At 42.7% G+C, this 23,156-nt stretch overlaps 1 protein-coding gene across 1 annotated transcript in view; it reads left to right on the top strand.

Annotated features, from left to right (window-relative positions):
- Nucleotides 1–23,156, top strand: part of NRK (Nik related kinase) — a 297,759-nt gene that overhangs the window by 236,145 nt on the left and 38,458 nt on the right. Inside the window, exons 24-28 of the mRNA XM_040323823.1 lie at nucleotides 1,615–1,732; nucleotides 5,738–5,896; nucleotides 6,787–6,930; nucleotides 10,763–10,897; nucleotides 16,602–16,702. Of these exons, the coding sequence (XP_040179757.1) occupies nucleotides 1,615–1,732; nucleotides 5,738–5,896; nucleotides 6,787–6,930; nucleotides 10,763–10,897; nucleotides 16,602–16,702 (657 nt within the window). The remainder of the gene's footprint in view (nucleotides 1–1,614; nucleotides 1,733–5,737; nucleotides 5,897–6,786; nucleotides 6,931–10,762; nucleotides 10,898–16,601; nucleotides 16,703–23,156) is intronic.

The following is a 23,156-nucleotide window of genomic DNA, read 5'->3' as shown; positions in this document are numbered from 1 at the left end:
TAACTAACTAGCATCACCTGTGACACTAATACGACAAACAGAAAATAGAATTGTACACTATACAAGTGACACTGGTGACGGGATAAAATGGTTAACTGGGGAGCGATCAAGGGGTTAAATCTTTATTAGGGGGTACCCTAAAGCTACCTTGGCCTACTACTAACTGCCCTAACACTATTTTGTATCACAAGTGACATCAGTACAGTGATCAGTGAAAAATCTGAAAACTGCACTTGGTGACACGGGGAGGAAAGGGGTTAACTAGGGGGCGATCGGGGGGTGAAATGTATGCCTACGTGTACTGTGTCAGTGCAGTGTTGGTGTAGCTCGCTTTTATATGTCCTCTCTTCACGCTCTGGAACCAAAAAGGATTCCACAAGGATGAAGAGGAACAGATCTGAGAGACATCCAAAAATAATACACACGGAACAGTTGCTTAAGTGTATCACTCAGATGTCTGCTTTATTGGACACAAGTACAGAGTATTTATACAATTCAAAAGACAAAAGGTGGGGGCTTAGGAGGGGTTTAGTAAAATGCATCTATATGTTATCAGGAAAAAGACACAAGACATCATTAGAAAAACATCGGTTTCCACCCTGATAATGCATGTTCCTGTTTTCATCTTAATAACACAGGTTACAGTTGAAACTGGAAATCTATTCTGAGGCTTTGGCCTAACCGCAGGCCACAAGGATAAAGTCTATAAAAGTAACAAACAGATGTTGCCTAATGATAAGAAATAGCCTTATTCTAAAATGGCGCATATCTTCTTAAGATGGAGTAACTATACTTTATACATATTACAACAGAGGGAAGGTGACATCACTTCCTCTGCCTGTGTTTACATTTCACAGGCAGAGGAGGCATTTTATTCACCAGAACCGATCAGCAGGTCCAGGCCAGAAATCATTGGCATGGACCTGAAGACTGAACGGTTCTGTATTGAATCCATGGGCACTGCGGAGGCGCACGCGCGCCCCCCTTTCCTGCCCGCAAGCACGAGCAATGTACAGGTACGTAGTTTCATGCAGGGCTGCCAACCTGCTGCAGTATATCTACGAGAGCCAGTTAGGAAGTGGTTAAAGGGCAGACAGCCCATTAAAACCATTGCAATTTCCCAATAAATTGAACCTGTCTCCCACTATAATGCATAAACTGACAGAACCAACAAGTAGCTAACAGGTATATTTGCTTCCATCCTATAACCCCACACCATCCAGAGCCATGCCAAATCAGCCATACAATTAGTGACTTTCTTAGTCACTGTATGCATGAACCCCTCATGTAACTATACCAGGCTTTTTACATGCCTGGTAAAGAATTGTTGTACTGTATGAGTGGATTGTCTGAGCTCTACAGCAAGAGGTACGGAGACTTTAAGGCAGCTTTCAATTGGGCTTGGGGAAAGGGGAAGACAAAGCCTAGATTTAAAGGTACCTGCTCTCAGCTATTTACAAGTGCTGTCCCTTTAGGCTTTTTATTAAGATCACATGTGCTTTCAGTGTTTGTACCTATTGCTGACAATTTACAGTTGTACACATTTGATTATATATTATAACCATTTTACTTTTGTTGTTATTTAGTGGTAAGTTTTCTCTCCTCCTTTTATAGACACCAAATAGTGAAAGTCCACAACAAAAAACTAGTTCGTCTTCCACTACTTCGTTTAGTCCATTTATTGATCCCAGACTTCTACAGTTTTCACCTCCAACAAGTCCAACTGTCTCCCGTAAGTACATGTTAAAGCATGTAAATGTAAATGACAACCATAGACTTTTAAGATTTTTTTTATTTGTGTGCTAAACTGTGACTACTGTTCTACACATAGCTGGCCTTTGCTATGTGAAAGGTGTATGTGTGTGGGATGGTGTTGTCGTCATGGTCTATTTTAGGTTGAGAAGCTTCTCAATGTGACTTTCTCATTATTGGAGCTTGGGCAAATGCAATAAGCTTCCAGGTAGATCCAGCCTTTGTTTTAAATGTTTCTCAATTCCATCTTAGTGCAGTTTACTTTCTAAGCTGGTTTTAGGAGATAAAAGCAAAACAAGTATGTGTTAAAATATTCTGCTCTCCTGTGCTGTGAAGCTATGCTTCTAAGATGCCAAGTGCATTAACATTGTTGACTGCCAACTGACAGCTGACACCTGCCAATCAAAACGTGGTGGTACGTACTGATTGCTAATTTCTCTTCTAACTAAACTTTAAAGCTGAACTCCAGAAATGTAGCCACTTTGAAAAATGTTCTGGATTATTAAGGATTAAGCCCAACAAGGTGCATGCCACATAATAGACTTAGCACTTTAATTTATTATTTTCATTTTTACAGCGCGCTTGGAGCATAGCTATTGCTACAGTATATTTCTAATGCTCCTATGCTGTACCTTTTTGGTCTCAGCTCCAGCAGCTGCAGAACTGCATGCAGCTGCTCTACCAACTCCTTCTTTCCAACTGTCCAATCACAGAGCACTTTGTGTTATGTAAACTCAATCACAAAATACAAGGGCTTTTGTGAATGGGCAGCAGAGGGGAGGGGCAGGCAGAGATGCTGTGTGTGAGAAGACAATGCCTCTCCTTTCAGAGCTTCGTGAGTGTAGTGATGGCTGTACTCTCAGAACTGTCAGATAAGTCCATAAAACTGTGAGATAAGTCTGTGAGGTTCAATGCACCTTATTGGACTTCTTGGAGTTCAGCTTGAAAGTTGATCTCTAGACATGGACAAATATATTCCAAAATGTAGCCCTCACCTAGTCTTGATGAAATCCTACACATTTTCTTATGAAACCTCTGCCCCCTTCTTATAAAAGCCAAGCACCCCTCACCTTTACCCAGAACCAGCTATACTATGTTATGCTATGTCTCCCCCACCAGTGTGTCAGTGAAGCATACAGGCATGCTGTCAGCAAATGTGTACTAGTGAAGATTGGGGAGCTGTTTGCTCCCATCACTGTGTACACACCCACTCATGTTCATGAGTCTGTGTAGTCTGCACATAAAAAGGATTATGGGGATTTTTTATGGTAGGAGCCATAGTGAACTGGAAATGATGTAAGAAGCCCTATTGATCCCACCTTCTGGCTGTCATGGGTAAAGGATTTTTCAGCCCCCTAGTCCCTATGATGATGTCTCAGGGGCCAAGTGGATGAATTATTTAGAACAGGGACAAGCTAAGTACCAAAAAAAAAAAAACAGGGGAATGCTTTAGAGTGGAGAGGAAAGTAGGAGGCTAATTTTAGTTAACACAAGTTCAGCTTTAAAGACTCTTATGCCTGAGAATAAATCTCGGCACCAGAAAGGCTTGAGCTTAATCCCAGAAGTAGAGGCTCTGAGTAGAGCTTAGGCCTAGAATCCAAAGCACTGTACAGGGCCGTAGAGATTGATTTGAAGAATACTACAGATTCTTGCTGGTACCAAGAGTGCCTATACATTATCCTTTTGTACGGTTTAAATATTTTTCAGTACCACTTAAGTGCTTTAAGGAAAGAGCGGCAGCAGTTACAAGACACTGTACCTTAAACATCAAGTTTCAGTTTCTGTTTTTCTTCTTATTTATAACTGTAAGACTTTACTGGGTCGGCAACCCGTCGTTCGTGATCTACCTGTCGACAGCCAGCAGGTGACGGGTAGATCGTGGAACTGTTCCTACATTGCCATCCACGCTTGCATGCCGCTCCTTCCCCCTGTCACTCTCATCCTCATGGCAAGGCAGCACAGCTCTGGATGGAGGAGGGGCCTGGCCAAGTTAACTTTTTGTTAATAAGGGGGCAGTGTCATCTTAAGAGCATTATAGGCCCCCGGGCAATACAGTGCACTGGGGCCCTGTCTACACAATTACGCACGAGAATTACTGACAAAAATCATAACATTTACTGGCAGAACCACATTTTTTACTGCCACTGCAAAAAAAGTACCTAAAATTACAGTTTTCAGTGCCGAACAATGCAAATGTCAGTATTTAAACTATAAACATATAGCTAGTGCTATTAGAAATGTGTTTAAGTTAAACAAAAGTAAAAAAAAAAAAGTCTTCATTGACATGAAGGTCAGGTTACTATAACCCAGCCAGCACAAAGTTTCCTCTTACATCAGAGTCTGCAGGATTCCCCCTTACAGTGAAAGGGAACTCTTATGTAAAGGGGAACGCTGCAGATCATGATCTAAGGGGGGAACTCCGATGTGGAGGGGGGCTATGGTGACCAGAGACAACCTTATATCAGAGTCCACTGCCTTCTCTTTGCCACTTACATCAGGGTCCGCAGACTGAGTTCCCCCTTGCATTGTAAGGGGGAATCCTGCAGACTCTGATGTGGGGGGTACTCTGGTGACCAGAGACCACCTTCCTTAGATTAAATACACTAAGGTAAGGGGGGTCACTAATATAGGAGGGGGAACCTTTATATCAGTGCCCCCTTACATTTTTGCATTCACTCCCCCCTTACATCAGCAACCCCCCGCACTCGTGGAGGACCGGATCTTCTCTGTGATTTCCGCGAACTGGCAATGGGCCGTTCTAACCCGTCACTCTCCATAATCTTTTACTGGGGTTGCTGGGCAGCCGGTGGGGCCCCCCAGGCAAGCGGGGCCCCCGGGCAACTGCCCGGGGTGCCCAATGGAAAAGATGGCCCTGTAAGGGGGATGTGCCCTAGTTAGAGCCAGAGACGGTCCTGTAATTGCAGAGCTCCGCTTCAGCATCTTCTCTGCACATTCTGCCCTCTGGTTACCCTTCCACAGACTTTTGCAACCCCCTCTGACTCTCCGGGTGCCTCAGGATGCTCCTCTAGCAATATCTCCCAGCAAGCAGAGGGGGAGGGGGCGTGCACATTCCTCAACACAGAGCCAATAGGGCGGCTCTTCCCCTTATACCTGCCTCTCTGCAGGTGCCCTGGGCTACTGCCTGCCCACTAATTGCTGGCAGGCTGTCGGCACCAAAAAGGGGTAGAGGACATTGATATTGGGGGGAATAATATTGTAAAAAATAAATATTAATAAATAAATAAAAACTACTGACACTGCCCTACTGACACCATCCTCTGTGCTACTGACACCGTCCACTGTTAGGCTAACACCATCCTCTGCGCTACTGACACCGTCCGTCGACTGCCCTACTGACACCATCCAGACACTGTCCACTGCCCTGACACCAGCCACACACTGCCCTACTGACACCATCCACTGCTCTACTGACACCGTCCACACACTGTCCACTGCCCTACTGACTGATACAGTCCACTTTTAATGTAGGCTAACTAATAAGATTTACAGTGCCATTTATTTTATTATTTTTTTCTATGTTTTCCTTACTATTTAGTTAGGCTGTGCTAGTTAAATTCCTTTTTTTTTTTTTTAAGGGCACCAAACCCTGGCAATCTTTGATCTGTTTCATGTTGTTCAGGTAGATCTCCACCTCTCAAAGGTTGCCTACCCCTGCTTTACAAAATAGCTTAGTGATAATTTAGCATACAAGCAAAAGACTATGCTGCATCACTAATTACCTTGCAAAATGGTTATGCAAATAGGTCACATTAAAAGTGAAAGAAAAATATATAAAAGGAGTAGTCTTATCTTGCAGACATATTTTTTTTTTATTTGAATTGTATTTTAAATGCAAACAGTTTTAAACATTTCTGTGTCTTCCATCATGCAGATTACTAACCTTCAAATTAAAAGTAGTATTACACACTATTCTTTTATGAGCAGTAAATATGCCCTTGTCTTTTTTTTTTATTTTTTTATTTAGCTAGCAGTATAAAAGTGGAGCCTTTCCGCAGAGAAAATGCAAGGAAAGGATCAGTTGTCAATGTTAATCCAACAAATATTCGTCCTCAGAGTGACAGTCCCGAGATTCGAAAGTATAAGAAGAAATTTAATTCTGAGATCCTTTCTGCTGCTCTCTGGGGTGAGTTTTACTAGGTTACATGCAGTCCTACCTACGCTTTTCTTTTCTTCAGCCATTTCCAATAGGCCCCTTTCACACTGGGATGAGGGCGGCGGCAGTGGTAAAGCGCCGCTATTTTTAGCGGCGCTTTACCGTCAATTTCGCAGTGCTATTCGGCTGCTAGCGGGGCACTTTTACTCCCGCTAGCGGCCAAGAAAGGGTTAAAACCACTGCAAAGCTTCTCTGCAGAGGCGCTTTGCCGGCGGTATAACCGCGGTTACCATTGATTTCAATGGGCAGGAGCAGTGGAGGAGCGTTATACACACCGTTCCTTCACAGCTCCAAAGATGCTGCTCATTGTGAAAGGAGCCTTACCGCCATGCTAGCGCATCGCTCCAGTGTGAAAGCCCTCGGGGCTTACACACTGAAGAGACAGCAGTGGCTGTTTCAGATCGCTTTGCAGGCACTATTTTTAGCGTTATAGCGCCTGCAAAGCGACCCAGTGTGAAAGGGGTCCTAGAGCTACTGCTAAAAACCAATATTCATCATGCAATATTTATTAAGGGATGTTTTCTATACAGGTGGCTTTGCCCTCAATTGTAAGTCTGTGTTACAGTATCTACAATATTTTATGACCTATTTTTAACATTGTTCTGTTCTACATAAGTCTTAATTCAGACCTCCCTTATCCTGTAGGGAAAATGTACCTTTTCTTAGCTACAAACCTTCAGCCAAAGCTCAGGGTTTGACCTAATCCCAAATTCAGGGATCAGAAAGGAATGTGGCTTTATATATGTCAACATGTAATTGCCCTCAGAAAATTCTAATAGATAAGGCTACCTTTTCCATGTTTCTATGTGAAAATCCTACATTGCTGAATGTAACACTTTTCCTATGTTTTAATGTGCCAGGTGTTAACCTGTTGGTGGGAACTGAACATGGTCTATGGCTGCTGGATAGAAGTGGACAAGGACGAGTTTATTCCCTTATTAGCAGAAGACGATTTTACCAAATGGATGTACTGGAAGGACTAAATATCCTCATTACTATTTCAGGTCTGATTCATTTTTGGATGTAGAAATTGTGTGATATAGCCATATAAGGCAAATCTAATTGACACACGGAGCTGTGAAATATTTGTGTTTTCAGATACTTATAAATATTTATCTATTGAAATCAAAATGGGGACTGGGATAGCAATGCAGTATTGGAAAATTGAAGTCCAAAAATATCTCTTTTTACCACAATGAACAAAAATACAATGTGAAAACGTTTTTTTTTAAATCTTTGCAAGTTTAGTTAAAATAAAAAAAACGAAAAAAAATAAATCACATGTACAGAAGTATTCACAGCCTCTGCTCATTACTTTATTGAAGCACCTTTGGCAGCAATTACAGCCTTGAGCCTTTTTGAATAGAATGCTACAAGCTTGGCACGCCTGTTTTTGGGCAGTTTCTCTCATTCTTTTTTGCAGGACCTTGCAAGCTCCAACAGCTTGGATGGGGAACAACAGTGCACAGCCATTTGTAGATTTCTCCAGAGATGTTCAGTCGGGTTCAAGTCTGAGCTCTGGTTGGGCCACTCAAGTATATTCACAGAGTTGTCCCATAGCCACTCATTTGTTATCTTGGTTGTGTGCTTAGGGTCATTGTCCTGTTGAAAGATGAACCTTTGCCCCGGTCTGAGGTTCAGAGCGCTCTGGAACAGGTTTTTTATCAAGGATGTCTCTGTAAATTGCTGCATTCATCTTTCCCTTGATCCTGATTAGTCCCCCAGTTCTTGCCACAGAAAAATATTCCCACAGCATGATGTTGTCACCATATTGCTTCACTGTAGGGATGGTATTGGCCAGGTCTTGAGTGGTTCTGTCAGGGTTGAGTTCACCTGCTGGTGGCACTGGGGTTCACTTTGCAGATGGCTGCAGTTCCAGTATCCACCAGCAGGTGTCTCCAAGAAGCCAGCAGGTTCTGATCAGCCACCCCTGGCTCCAGCTGCCAGGTGAATATTTAAGGCTGCTCCTCCCTTCCCCCATGGCATCACTATGCAACTGATTGCCTCCTTGCTGCCAGATTGTGCCTGAGAACCTTCCAGTGTCCTGATTCATCCTGTGCCTATTTGCCTTGTTCTATGCTCTTGTTCCCAGTCGTGTTTGCCCTCCTTGCATCCCTGTTGCCTTGTCTCTTATGTTGTAGATATTGTATATAGATAGCAGTTAGGTTCATTAGTTATTCTTATTCTTGTTTGCTGGAGTGGTTTATGTTCTCACCGATTTCTGTGTATGCTTATTGGTATGTGTTCACTGTAAATAAATATCACTTTAATGATAAATACTTTGATTGGTCTCAGTTTCTCTGTGTAGCTACGTGTCTGGTGGTCTTAGCTGCTGACCCTGACAGGTTCTTGGTTTCCTCGAGACATGATGCTTGCCATTCAGGCCAAAGAGTAAAATATTTATTTTATCAGAACAGAGAATTTTGTTTTTCATGGTCTGAGAGTTCTTCAGTTGCCTTTTGGCAAACTCCAGGTGGGCTGTCATGTGCCTTTTAATAAAGAGTGGCTTCTGTCTGGCCACTCTACCATACAGGCATGCTTGGTGAAGTGCTGCAGAGATGGTTGTTCTTCTGGAATGTTCTCCTCTCTCCACAGAGAAATGCTGGAGTGTGTTCTTGGATACCTCCCTGACTAAGGCCCTTCTCCCCTGATCGTTAAGTTTGGCTGGGTGGCCTGCTCTAGGTAGAGTTCTTGTGGTTCCAAACTACTTCCATGTATGGATGATGGAGGCTACTGTGCTCATTGGGACCTTCAATGCTGCAGAAATTTTTCTGTACCCTTCCCCAGACCTGTGCCTCTATACAATCTTATCTCAGAGGTCTACAGACAAATCCTTGGGCTCCATGGCTTGGTTTGTGCTCTGACATGCATTGTAAACTATGGGACCTTATATAGACAGGTGTGTGCCTTTCCAAATCATGTCCGATCAACCGAATTTACTACAGGTGGACTCCAATCAAGATGTAGAAACATCTAAAGGAGGATCAGTGTAAACAGGATGCACCTGAGCTTAATTTTGTAAGCTCGTGTTTAGGCTGTTACATTTTTTAATAAATACACTAATAATGGCACTAATGCCCTGACAAAGCCAGTGTACGTGACCTCATCTCTTATTTATAGATATACAGTATTTTCACTGTGATTTGTATTTAAGAAACACCAATAGTCCTATTGTATATTTGCTATTTATTATTTTAATGACACACACTCTCATGCCGCGTACACACGTCCGTTTTTCGGGTTGTAAAAAAGGACGTTTTTAATGGTCTAGAAAAAACAAATAGGTAGATTCAGTAAGAGTTAGGCCAACTTATCAGTAGATAAGCCGGCCTAACTCAGAATCTACGCCGACGTATGTTTAAGCGTATGCTCAAACAGAGATACGCTTAAACATATCTAAGATAGGACGGCTTGCGCCGTCCTATCTTAGATTGCAATTTTTCGGATGGCCGCTAGGTGGCGCTTCCATTGCGGTCGGCGTAGATTATGTAAATGAGTTGTTACGCCGATTCCCGAACGTACGCCAGGCCGCCGCAGTCGATTTATGCCGTTTCCGTAAGGCCTTGGGAGGCCTAAAGTTATTCCACCTATTAGGTGGAATAACAATGTTAAAGTATGGCCGCCGTTCCCGCCGCGAGGTTCGAATTTTTAACGTTGTTTGCGTAAGTTGTCCGCGAATCGGGATTTACGTCGTTTACGTCCACGTCTAAATCAATAGGCCCGTGCGGCGTACGTAACCGCAATGCACACTGGGAAATGTAGTCGCCCGGCGCATGCGCAGTGTTTAAAAAACGTCAAAAACTTGGGGTCAAGCCTCATTACCATACAACACGCCCCCCTCCAAGAAATTTTAATCCGCCGCCCTTACGCCCGCCCGATTTAAGCTACGCCGCCGTATATTAGCAGGCAAGTACATTGAGAATCATGTACTTGCCTCGCTAACTTACGGCGGCGTAGCTTAAATTCCTTAAGCTACGCCGCCACAAAGTTAGGTCATTGTACCTGAATCTACCCAAAAGTTTTTTTCAACCCCATAGTTAAAATGGCCTTGCCTACACACGATCGTGAAAAAAAATGCTCTAGCAAAGCGCGGTGACGTACAACACGTACGACGGCATTACAAAGGGAAAGTTCAATTCGGATGGCGCCACCCTTGGGGCTGCTTTTGCTGATTTCGTGTTAGTAAAAGACGATTCGCGCTTTTCAGTCTGTTACAGCGTGATGAATGTGCTTACTCCATTACGAACGCTAGTTTTACCAGAACGAGCGCTCCCGTCTCATAACTTGCTTCTAAGCATGTGCGTTTTTTTCACGTCGTTAAAGCCCACACACGACCATTTTTTACGACATTAAAAACGACAATGTTAAAAACGTTGTGAAAAATTCGAGCATGTTCTAAATTTTTAATGCCCATTTTTTACATCGTGAAAAATGCTCTGGAGCCCACACATGATCGTTTTTAATGACATTAAAAAAACGTAATTTTTTACGACCCGAAAAACGGTCGTGTGTACGCGGCTTCAGTGTTCATGAAGATCTTTTTATTGTGCAATACTGGTGCACTTTCTCCTTGTTCTTGTGCTTTTAATGCTATGGCATCTGTTTCAGTTAATAGCTCAGCCAAGTAGCTGACAATGGGGATTTAAAACACAAGCCCCCTTGTACTGTGCATATGATCTTTAATGAACAAGACCTGCTACCCACAACAGTTAGCTTCTTTAGTATCTTTGTGCGTTGGCCCTGTAATGTCCTTTTCCAATTGGGTCAGGCATATTCTTTTACAGTAGGTGTCATCTTAAACTTATTTAGTTATTTCTGTATTTTTTTCCACTGAAGGCAAAAAAAACAAGCTCAGAGTTTATTACTTATCCTGGCTGAGAAATAAAATTCTGCACAATGATCCAGATGTAGAGAAGAAGCAAGGATGGGTCTCTGTAGGAGATTTGGAAAGCTGTGTACACTACAAAGTTGGTAAGTAAAATGTTTGTTATTTTCAGCTAAGAAAAATGCGGTATATGCAGTAAGAGCCGGTTCACACAGGGGCGACCTGGGATCCGACTTGAAGTTGCCCCAAGTCGTGTGGTTGAGAAAATCAATGGAAGTGAATGGAGCCGTCTCAATACACACTACTGAAGTCGCTCCGACTTCAGAAAAGGTTCCTGTACTACTTAAATCCGACTTCTAGGCAACTTGTACCCATTGATTTCAATGGAATTTGCCTCAGAAGTCTGATCACTGTCTTAACTGAAGCAACAATACAGGAAGATAACATACATTTCTCAGGCAAACCCCTCCCTCCCACAGAGCTGATTGTTGTTTGATTGGCCACTGGAAAGCCTCCTGTCCTGGAGGCGACTTGAAGTTGCCTTGTACTGTCCTGGAGGCAACTTGAAGTTGCCTTGTAAGTTGCCTGATGATTCATACTCAAGTCGTGTCCAAGTTGCCTCCCAAAGTCGTGCCGGAAGTCGTGTTGCCCCTGTGTGAGCCGGCTCTTAGGAAAAAACAGCTAAAAATGTTGTCAAGGTTTCTACAGTATATGCTTCCAGTTCACAGTGTGGATCATGGTGGATTGACACTCAGCGCTGCGTAAATCCCACGTAGGAGCTTTATATTAAGTTTGTGAAAAACTTTTTATGTTACCTAAACAAAAAAATGTACTTGGGTAATAAGTCTGGAAACGGAAACACAGGGATTGGTAGTACTGAGACCTACAGTTTTATGGTTTTCTGTGATGATCCTCTGCATTTTAAAGTTTCTATAGTCCACTTTTCCATAATTGGTCATTGTATACAAACAATGGCCCTACCTGAACCACTTTAATTTCTTTTAGAAACTTCCAGCTGAATTCTAATAGGAACGTGGCTTTCTGTTCAGAAACCTGAATTGAATCTAAAAGGAGATGGAACCGAAAAATAAACCACATAATAGCATTTTGCTATAGTTCCAAAGCAGATGTTCACCTCGTAACACAATAAAATAAAAAAAATAAAAAATTGGTCATTTGCATTTGGTCTATAGAACTCATTCAACGTGTAGGTGTTCCCAAAATTTTAATCCAGCTAATTCTAAGAAATGCCTAATTATAATATAAATACTATGTGGGCTGAAGCCCAATTGCAATTGGCTGTGCTCAATTAGTGTGATAAAGCACTGACAATGATCCTGCATGTCACTTAATAAGCCGAAAGAAACTTTTACTTTGGGTGAATAAAAGGAAATTATACAGTAGGTTATTTTCTTATATTATAAAATGAGTTGATAGAATGATTTTCAGTTTATTTTAGGTGATACAAGATAGGAAATTTACCGCCTATTGAGCAATGTAGCTGCCTATAACAACCAACAGATCCATGGCATTAATAGTGATTTGTTACAGGCCATTGGAATTATATTGCTCTAACTTAGCCTTTTTCAACCAGTGTGCCTTTAGGTTTCTACAGGGGTGCCTTAGCAAAATGCCTAAAAATTGCCCAGCAAGTGTATACATGCTAGCAGGTGGATCAAGCTTGCCTCTTAGTTACACAGGTTTTCATTGAACACGATTACAACCTTGCAGCTGCCAATGTCCTAACATCCAATGATGTCATTAGTTGATAAGGAGGATGTCAGGTGCCTGCAGAGCATCCTTGTTTGCCCCTCCCCCGATCTACTCCATCAGCACTGGAGTCACATTAGCTCAGTGAAGGGAGGAAAACTGAGGAAGAAGAGAAATGCTGGAATACTAGTCCTTATCAGTGTGCAAAGACTTCCACTTTGGCAAAAACTATAGAATTGATCAGTCATCTTTAACTGATTTCTTGGTTGCATTATTTCTTTGTTGACAAAAGTCTTCCCACTGGACAAATAATAGTAAATAGCAATGAGAAAAAAACAATTCTTTGAAGATCTTCAGTCATAATTCAGACCTATTACTTATGCATTTTAACTTTAACCTCTCTTTAATCTTGCATACACCTCTCTAATGAAGTGCATAATATGCTTCTTGTCTGTAGTATACTTATCCATTGAGCCTAACTTGTTGGGTCAACTTTCTGCCATACCACTACTATACCAGACAAAATAATATAATTACATTTGTTGTTATGGGATCGTAGACAGTACTTAATTAATCCATATAATACCATTCAATAATATAATTAATCATATAATTAATGCCAATAAAAAACACTAGACATACTTTTAATAAGAGCGAACCAACTGAGCCACTTCCTGAGTAGTCTCCCCCCCCCCCCGGTGCAGAAACACCAGGGCTCAAGTCCTGCGGGAACGCGTGGGAACGGAGTTCCTGCACTTTTTTCACAGCAGGAACTCAGTTCCCTTTGCAGGACTAGAGCAGCCGAGAGCAGCCGAGCTGCCCGAGCCAATCCATCACTAAGCGGCGATGCCCAGCTCGAGTCACTGTCAGGGGCAGGCGAACCTTAGTAATCCTTTATGTTACTGGCCGCTTCCTGTATCTGGATTCATCGGGTAGTGTGCAGGTATTCCGTCACTTCCTCGATGCCGCAATGTCTCCTGGGAGCTTTTGTCTTTGTTCCCAGGAGACATTGCGGAGGTCTGCCGCGAGTTATCACAGGATTTATAAAGAACTTAAGATCGAAAAAAAAAAACCATGTGGTTTAGTAATTATGCATATGAGCGTATAATTTTTTTTTTTTTTTGGTGGGGGAGTGGATCTTGGGTGGGAGTTCCCACACTTTTTCCCCCAGGACTTGACCCCTGGGAAACACAGGCCACCCAAACGACCTTAGAGGACCTTTGCACTGAAACTGGACTGCTTCCACATGCACTATCCTTGCTGTATTCCTTGCTAAATACCCCCCCTAACGGACACCAGATCCCAGCCCTCGCTAAGTGGGAAAAGGACCTAAACGTTCAATTCTCTCCCTCCAAAAAACAAAACATACTTAGATTTACCCACAAATCCTCCATTTGCTCCAGAACGCAGGAGACGAATTATAAGATCCTCATGCGGTGGTATAAGACCCCGGATCTCCTGAACAAAATCTTCCCTACCTCCGACCCCACTTGTTGGAGATGCAAACAAGACAGAGGTACAATCCTCCATATTTTCTGGTCCTGTCCCCGGATCAGGGGATTTTGGGAAGGGGTGCGCCGCATTGTCCAGAAATTTACAGAGAGTACGGTACCGGATGACCCCGGCGTACTTCTTGCTCCATGCGACAGAGGTGCCGGCCGGTGCCTATAAAAAATCGATTATCCGCCATCTCTTGGACGCGGCAAGGGCGTGCATACCCCTTCACTGGAAATCCCCCCACCCGCCAACGACAGCACTTTGGCTTAGGAAGGTGGACGAGATCAGCTACATGGAGGACCTGGTTCTTTCTGGCCAACAAAGGCAAGAAGCATATACCAAAACCTGGCAGATCTGGAATATGTTTAAATATTCGGAAGAGGGACAGTCCCTTAGAGAGCAGGACTGACCTCTACCTTACGACATGAGAAACATTAATAATCTATCGACCCTCAGAAACCCACTATGTAACTAACGCCCGTGAAGGGCGCTTTGGGACACCCCTGCCTGTGCAGCACCCCCCCCTCTCCCCTCCCTTCCCATCCCTCTACTTATCTCTTGCTCTCCCCCTTCACCCCTACTAAGCCTCTATCCCATTCCCTCGAAGAAAACACGGAAAATGGAGGAAGGAGCTGGTCCTCCCGGGCCCTTAGTCTTGCTCCACATCCACATATGGATGGCTACACCCACTAAAAGGTAAAAGACAGCGATGACCTGTCGGGACTGCCCCGAGTCGGATAAGGGGAATGGTTGTGGCTCTCAGGTTTCAGGCTCCTGTTGCCATCCTTGGAAGGCAGGGACCCTACAGAGACCAATTAGTGATAAGAGCCAAGTGAGACGCATCACCGTTATGTTTTCTTGCTGTCTCCCTATGTTTATGTTCATGTATGATATTGACGATCCTGATGGAATGTATGCATATTTTGTGGTCCGGCTCGGACCGGCTCCTCTACTTATTTACAAATAAAAAAAATAAGACATACTTTTAATGGATTGAAATTGGCCGCGGCCCTTTTTTGTTGGCAATAAATTATTTGATCTTTTAATCCAATTTCATAACACACATAACATTCTTGTCTTATCACCAAATTTTTATCACACCAAACCAAAAAATATTATTATATAATTTACACACATCTTAAATCCATATCTGATAACTCAGTCATTACAGCTCGAGTTATAACTATTGGTATTTAAACCAAAAAACTGTCCCTTTTAATTTCGTAGAAAGGGACGGAAGCCACACAACAAGGACCACAACAAGGGAGGGAGGGTGGGAAGCTGCTTTTTCTACTTCTGAGCTCTGACTGAAAACTGTTGCGCAGGTTTTTTAAATGTGGCCTCCTGAATTAATTACATTAAAACATTTTAAGACTGCCTGTTGCTATGGGCTTAAACTATTTTTTTTATAACTGTCGTGCTCCCATTGGTGTGCGAGGCAAATTAATTGCTCGCCCATTTTTTAATCTTTAACATTCAAGATGGTCAGCAACCACATTTAACAAATTATTGTATCCCCTTATTCAATGTTGTTGTACTATAATGTTTTATTAAACATGACTGCAGTTCCACTACACAGGATAAGTTTTTTTGCAAAGGTGGTACACGCCCTTTAAAATGGCCACTGTCGCCAGTTTTTTGCCATATTTAAGACTGATTATTCTGTCAATGTACTGTATGTGGTATATAGGTAGTATGGTAAAAAGAAGATTTAGTTTGACTTATTCAAGATTTTTATTTATTATCTAAGGGTTCCTTCCCAAATCGGTCCAGTACGTGCCCCAAGCAAGCATGGCAGCAGTTTTCATTACCACCTTAATTTTCTGCTTGTAAGCTGCTTATATAGTTGGCTCTCCAGATTGCCAGAGCACTTCCCAAATAAGCATTTTAGGGATTTGGCAAAATCTCCTTGCAGCCTGTCTTCAATGGGGTAGCTGGAGGTGACGACATTACAGCCACCAATTGAATGGCCAACAAGTTTCCTACATAGCAACTAATCAGCCAGAATAGAACGATTTTCTCAGTGAAAGTGCAGGGTAAGGTACTATATGTCTTTAAGTCAATCGGCTGAGCTACACTGTTGTATTGAATAGAAAATATGGTTTATGCATAGGTTAAAATTATAATCATGTAAGTTCATGCATAAAGATAATGTATTAACGGGTGTGCACTTTCACTCCAGTGGATCCTGGTACCACTTCCATACTGAGTTTAGCATGAGACTAGAGAATTGCCCCACGAGGAGTGTTTGTACATTTTTCATATGCATAGACCTCTAATAATACTATGATGTATTCAGGGACATGTCTCCAGAGCTTCTGAAAACGAATATCGTACAGAATATCCCACCCCAAGCCCCGATAGCCCCCCCCCAGCTTGCAGGTCTATATGATCTATAACTAGCGACATAGCTTTTGAGGCCTCATTGTAAGCAGGGGCAAGGGTATTAAACATCTTGCAATTTTCTCATGCATACTGAAGTTTATGTCCTAAATCATTGACTGATGATAAGTAAATTTAATTGATACGTTTTCTTTATTGTCTGTTTAACCTTACTGGCAGAGATAAAGTGATTCTATGCTATGCATCTTGGTGCATATTTTTTATGTACTGTTAACAACACTATTTTTTGTTTCATCGTAGTGAAATATGAAAGAATAAAATTCCTTGTTATTGCTCTGAAGAACTCTGTAGAAGTATATGCATGGGCGCCAAAGCCATACCACAAATTTATGGCTTTTAAGGTGAGTTATCCATCATTTCTGTAAAAAATGTGCCAGTTGTGCACTGAACAGTGATGGTCCAAGTACCGTTAAATTGTGCCTTCCAAAATATACATCCATTCTCTTCCTTTCTCCTAAAAGGATTCCTAATTTATCATAACTTATTGTATCTGTTTAACATTTTGTATATCATTTCTGGTCTATAACAAACTATTTTGTAGCTCTTACCAGGTGCCATTCTTGTGAAATGACAATGTGAAGCAGTTGTTTCATGTTTAGATATTCCATTTTCAAGTTTGCTTTGACCTTTTAGTTTTTAAATTTGATTTAACTTTTATTTATGCGTCACTCTATACAACATATTTCAGTCACCAGGGGCACTACAAAACAACTACTTAAATCTGCAATACTTAAAGTGTACGTGAAGTCAAACTTTTTTCCATTTTTAAATAGAGTTGGGAATGAATAAAACTTCTGTCAGTTTTTTGGTATCTGTATCCCATTCAAAAGATTTACCCTCACTCATTTACACAGGAAGTAGGAGCAAATCTCTCCAAAGTGAGGTAAATCTTCCCTTAGACAGTTGTCATCAAAGTAATTATTGTAATCCTTTAAAGTTCCAAGGCTGACAACATATGAGAATTCTAGATATTGAGACTTCTTGTAGTCCGCCAAATTTTCCAATGGTTTTAAGATCATTCATACAATTCTCCTAATGTTGTGAAGCAACAAATGCACATCTTTTATATAGAAACCAGGAAGGTCAACTCCTGAAATCCCATCCATATACAAAGGAGCAGAGTGAGCTCCTCACTGTACACTGTGCACCTCGGATGCACAATGTGCAGCGAAGAGCTTGCTCTGCTCCTTTGTCTATGCTCCTCTCCTCACACCTTCCCTGTGTGTGTTTGCTGAGCCGTGACCTGCACAGGGTAAGTGCAGGGGGCCTCTCGAGCCGGCGACCGGGGGGTCCATCTAAAAACACTCAAAAACTCTGAAATAAAGACACCTGAAAGTCGCTCTGCTCAGGTGTGAATGCAGACTAAATATAAAGTGTGAGCTGGAGTTTGGCTTCAACTTGTTAGTGGTTCTAAATCTCTCAATACATTCAGCACCCACTCCCGACCAGACTGACGATGGTGCTGTCTGCTGTGCCCCCTGTACTCGGTCCTCCAGAGTTTTGTCTCATTAATACAGAAGGTGTGCTACTGACCAGATCACCAGTTGAAAGGAGAGTGGAAAATGCCAAAGAAAAGTAAAATTATGCAGTTAACATATCTTATGATTGGTAAGCTGCAATATAATACTTTTTGGTTTTGTGTTTAATACGGCTTTAATATGATGGTATCTTTTTGTATATTGGGAAAATGTCTACAATTAAAACTAAAACTCATTAAAGACATTTGTTAATAAAAGGGAAAAATGTGGCTTCCTTTACTGTTCCTGTTACCCTCTGTTCACCTGTTGTAGTTTTGATGGGCTTAGATGGCGCCTTGTGCTAGTCAATTTCTAAGCCTGCTTGAAAACTACTTCTGATAACTTTTAAGTGTCTGGAGGCAAGCAATAATCCAAATTACGGTCCTGTGCTATTTCCTGCCACCTGGTATAGTTTGGTCTTTATAAACAATTGCAGCGTTAGCTTGACTCATACTGTGAATAAAATTGATAACTTTTAGAAAAAGAAAAGGCTCAATGCCACTGTGGAAACAAACGAATAAAATGTATCTGTCATCTGTTAAACAGTTGTATTGTTTAATTCCTAAGAATTAAGTTCTTCATACTGTGAAGGCCTTTTTTTGTGTGTTTTTTTTTTTTTTTTATGTTTTAAATATATATATATTTTATAAATGTTTAAAATGTATTTTAGTTCATTTTTATTTTTTCTTCCCTTAGTATTTCTGGTATGGGGTGTTCAGTCCAAATAGACCCTTTATGAATTGAGAGCAAGGGTGGGCTCTAACTGCTTGAAAACCCCCTCAATTTCATGCATCTCATTGTGTGGGCACTAGAGGGTGCAATACTCTTCAGCACCATTATTAAAATGGTGCTTGCTTTTGAGGGGCTCTTTAATTTAAAACATTGGTCAAATATATATGAGCTGACATTGTTTTCATCTTCTTGGGAATACCAATTTTATGCCTGATGTGCCAAGCTGATACTGTCTTGGGAGGGGGAGGGGGTTATTAAAAAATAACTCGGGGGGGGGGGGGGAGGCAAAGCAGATCTGGCTTGCACACTAGTCTGCTTATTAACTGATGCTGTAGTTTTACTTTTAAAGGTAAGGATACTAATGCGCAAACCAACAATAACACAGGGGAGGCTAATAAGTATCTGCCAAAATAAAGAGGTATTCTCACACTGGAATAATCCAAGTATAAAAATGTATAAAAGTATTTTGCTTTCCTAAAGTTTTATAGCTTTCTTAAATCCCCTCCCAAATCCTTAAAACTCTATGTAATATCTAAAATTGTAGAGGGCTTTAACTTCTATTTCTAAATAAATTTAACATAGTTGCCCATTTGAATACAAAAATTGGTGAAATTATATGAATCAAGAAGAATGGTTTTCAAACACTTAATCATATAGAGGGGCCATTGACTACTTCTATGCTCCGGTTATCTTACTAAAAGTGGCATGGGGTCAGAGTCCGCTGCCACATCTCCAGCCCTAGATCTGATTAATGTGCCAAGACTGGGGAGTCGCAGTACTTTATTCATTTTAAAATGTAGAACCTTCATAGGCAAACATTTTGCTTTGTTTATCCAAAGTATTTGCTTTGTTTAAAAGTAGGAAATATTAGAGCTTGTTAGGTTTGTATTTTTGTTTGCCTATTGTTGAGATTTCCATTCACTTGTATAGGAAGTGCTTAAAAATCCAAAGAGACAAACAAAAACAAATTTTAGTAGAGTGAGAAAGTATTAGTATATCTGACAATGTTTCTGGTGACCCTAGTGACAACCAGGGATTTCCTCACTTTAGAGAGATTTTCTTCAACTTCCTGTTTTGGCTCTGGGACAGGAAGTGAAGGAAAATCTGCCCTATGGAACACAGATGGTGAAAATAAACCCTACAGAGTTTATAACTCTCCTTTACCCTTTCCAAAATGTAGAAAAAAGGTTTTGCCTTAAGTTCTACTTTAAATCTCTAGAGGTTACCCTAACTGATGACTTCATCACCTAGATAGAAGCTGCTGTGAAGTAGGCCCAAAAAGGTCTTTACATCCTTAGCAGACAAATGAAACATGTCACATGTAGCTTTATTCCAACTTCTATATATGTGCTCTGGAGTCTGTCCTTTATTCATGCTTTACTGTTATGGGAATTGCTCTGTACAGATCTTGCATTAATGGAAGAGTGAGATGATAAAGCCATTGTTAAAAGAAAGCCATAAGAAGTCCTGTTTGCAGTTTGCAAGAAACCATGTGGGGGACACAGCAAACGTGGAAGAAGGTGCTCCGGTCATATGAGACCAAAATTTAACTTTATGGCCTAAAAGCAGAACGCATGGTATGGCAGAAAACTGATACTGCACATAACGCGGAACACACCATGGTAATGGCAGCATCATTTTGTAGGGATACTTTTCTTCAGCAGGGACAGGAAAACTGGTCAGAGTTGATGGTAAGATGGATGGAGCCAAATACAGGGCAATCTTAGAAGAAAACCTGTTAGAGTCTGCAAAAGACTTAAGACTGGGGCAGAGGTTCACCTTCCAGCAGGACAACAACGCTAAACATACAGCCAGAACTACAATGGAATGGTTTAGATCAAAGCATATTCGTGTGTTAGAATGGCCCAGTCTAAGTACAGACCTAAATCCAATTGAGAATCGGTGGTAAAACTAGAAAATTTCTGTTCAGACGCTCTCCATCCCATCTGACAGAGCTGGAGCCATTTCTTTATCGTACATCACGGGACACAGAGAAGCATAGTAATTACTATGTGGGTTATAGAGAGTACCTTCATGTGTGGACACTGGCAAGCCCTTAAGGCAAGAAGTTCCCTCCCCTATATAACCCCTCCCATACCGGGAGTACCTCAGTTTTTTGCCAGTGTCTAAGGTGTTGGTCACGAGTGAACATGTGCTCCAAGGAGCTCCACTGGAGGGATCCATATTGGATGTAAAAAGCCTCCATAAAATCCGGATCCGTCCAAAGTGCTTCTGAGCCAAAGTGGACGGTACCCGGGCCCCGGTTAAGAAGAACGGGGTTTGGCCTGTAATGCTTCTCTTTGAGAGCTGGATCCTGGTTATTCAGTACTTTGGTCAATTTCCTAATACCAAAAGTCTACTGACAGGGTGCGATATGGGTCCAGGGGTGTGGTGTTCCTGTCCATGGACCCCGGTCCCTGAAGGTCTATAGACGCTGCTCTCCGTGATGGGTGAAGATTGGACTGTCTGTTTATGCAGAGTCCTGCAGCGTTGGATCAGGTAAGTGAAGGTGCTTCAGGACTTGGTCCTAGGAGTAAACTTCCTTTATTTGAGCCATTATGTTTGCCTAAAGCTATCTGTCTGTGCTTCTCCTATATGGTCCTGTGTGTTGTGGGGAGGAGGGGTATCTCTAGTCAGGTAGCTAGCCCCTCCTGTGCAGGTTAAAAGCAGAAAAAGTTGTCCAAAATGTTTGGCTTCACTTGGCTTACCTGGTCCTCACATGGAGCTGCGGTGTTCCATCCTCATGCATGAGCGCGTAGCGTCATGCGCACGCGACATTGATGTGTCTTAGGCGCACGCGCAAATGAACTTTTTCCCTGTTCGTCTTTCAGGACAGGTACTGTAGAGAGACACAGGCTCCTCCCCTCACAGGAAACACCGCCTTCCAATTAAGAATTTAAGCCTCATCCTCCCTCAGCTCCTCAGTTTATGGTGTTTCCTCCGGAGGGGAGACACCGCTGGGGGCCAAGGGCCAGACAGCTGGGGAAGCTGAGGCCAGTTTTCCTGAGAGGGGGGACCTGTTCTCCCTGGGCTCAGGGCTATTTTTTAATGCATGGCGTCCTGGTTGACTGGGGAAGTCACTTACCCAGGACATCGCCGTGTAGCGTCCCGCGGACATTCCTGGGGTGGATTCAACCGCGGAGGCCTATTTACTAAACGCACAGGGGTGGCGCTGCAGGCGGGGTGCACGCTCCCTGTGAGATTTCACAGTCGGCCAGGAGCTGGGCCGGACCGGATGACGAGTGACGTCAGTTCCGGGGGGGGCGGGCACTTCCGCCGGATACGCGTCACTGGTCCCGGACGCTGCAGTGTGAAAAGGCCTGACGCTGGGCTGGTGCGGCCTCTCTCTTCTCAGCCGTAGGGTCGGCGTTTTGGCAGGCAGTCGCGACCACATTCCTCAGCGAGATGTCGGAAGCAGAGGCTTCCCGTGCACCTCCGGATGACGACAGCACCAGCCACTCTAAGGTAAGGAGAACCCTGGGGTGGTGTTCCCTTATCATTTTGTACAGCTTCACTGGTGATTTTTTTGTTTTTCTCTCTCCTGGTGGTCGGGGAGTTTGTTAGTGTAGTGTGTCTGGAACCCTGGTGGTGGTTGGTCCTAGAACACTCCTGGTGGTTACCTGTGTTATGCGCTGGTCTCTCTTTTAATCTAGCCTCCACTTTCTTCTGTGTTTTTCAGAAATCCACAGAAAAATCAGCCCACAGCAGGAAGAAATGCCCTTCCTGCAGATCTTCACTTAGTGAGAGTTGGAACAAAGCACTTTGCAGGAGATGTATTGAGGGGCTGGTTAAAGAAAGGGAGGCAGAGCAGGCATCTGAATTAGCAGCTTCTATGAAAGAGCTTTCTGGCACCTTTCAATCGTTTAAAGATATTTTTGCTAATTTTCAATTGCCCCAAAGCAGCCCTTCTGTAGCGCAACAGGTAATTCCACCGAATCCTGAGGTTCTTCCCTCTGGGAGTAGAGAGAAACCTGCGGATATCAGAGAGGATGCTGAGGAGGAGCAAGACAGTGCCGCTTCTAGCTCCCAAGAGGAGTCAGATAGTGAGAAGACAGAGGCAGGGTCCTCAAAGGTCTCTCGCTACAAGCTTTCCCTTGAAGAGGTGGAAGAGTTATTGGAAACTATCCACGCTACTTTAGGGATAGTTGAGGAGAAAAAGACACTGTCACTCCATGACCAGATGTACAGTGGTTTGGGAGAACAAAAGAAAAGGGTTTTCCCAGTCCATGAAGTACTGGTCAATGCCATCAAAAAAGAATGGCAGGACCCAGAGAGGAAACCTTTCTTCTCAAACTCTTTGAAGAGGAGGTTTCCTTTTTCTGAAGAGGAGGCTTCAGTATGGAACAAATCCCCCAAACTAGATGCTGCCTTTTCGCAGGTATCCCGACATACGGACTTGGCGTTTGAGGACATGGGGGTCCTTTCAGACCCCATGGACAGGCGGATGGATTCGCTATTAAAAAAGTCCTGGGATGCTTCCCAGGGGAACCTTAAGCCAGCTATGGCAGCAACAGTGGTGGCCCGTAATTTAGAGCATTGGCTCTTA

The sequence above is a fragment of the Rana temporaria genome, chromosome 9, assembly GCF_905171775.1.
Source record: "Rana temporaria chromosome 9, aRanTem1.1, whole genome shotgun sequence".
In the NCBI taxonomy this organism is placed as follows: domain Eukaryota; kingdom Metazoa; phylum Chordata; class Amphibia; order Anura; family Ranidae; genus Rana; species Rana temporaria.
Note: the sequence above shows the minus strand (reverse complement) of the source record. Positions and strands in the feature narration are given on the sequence as shown.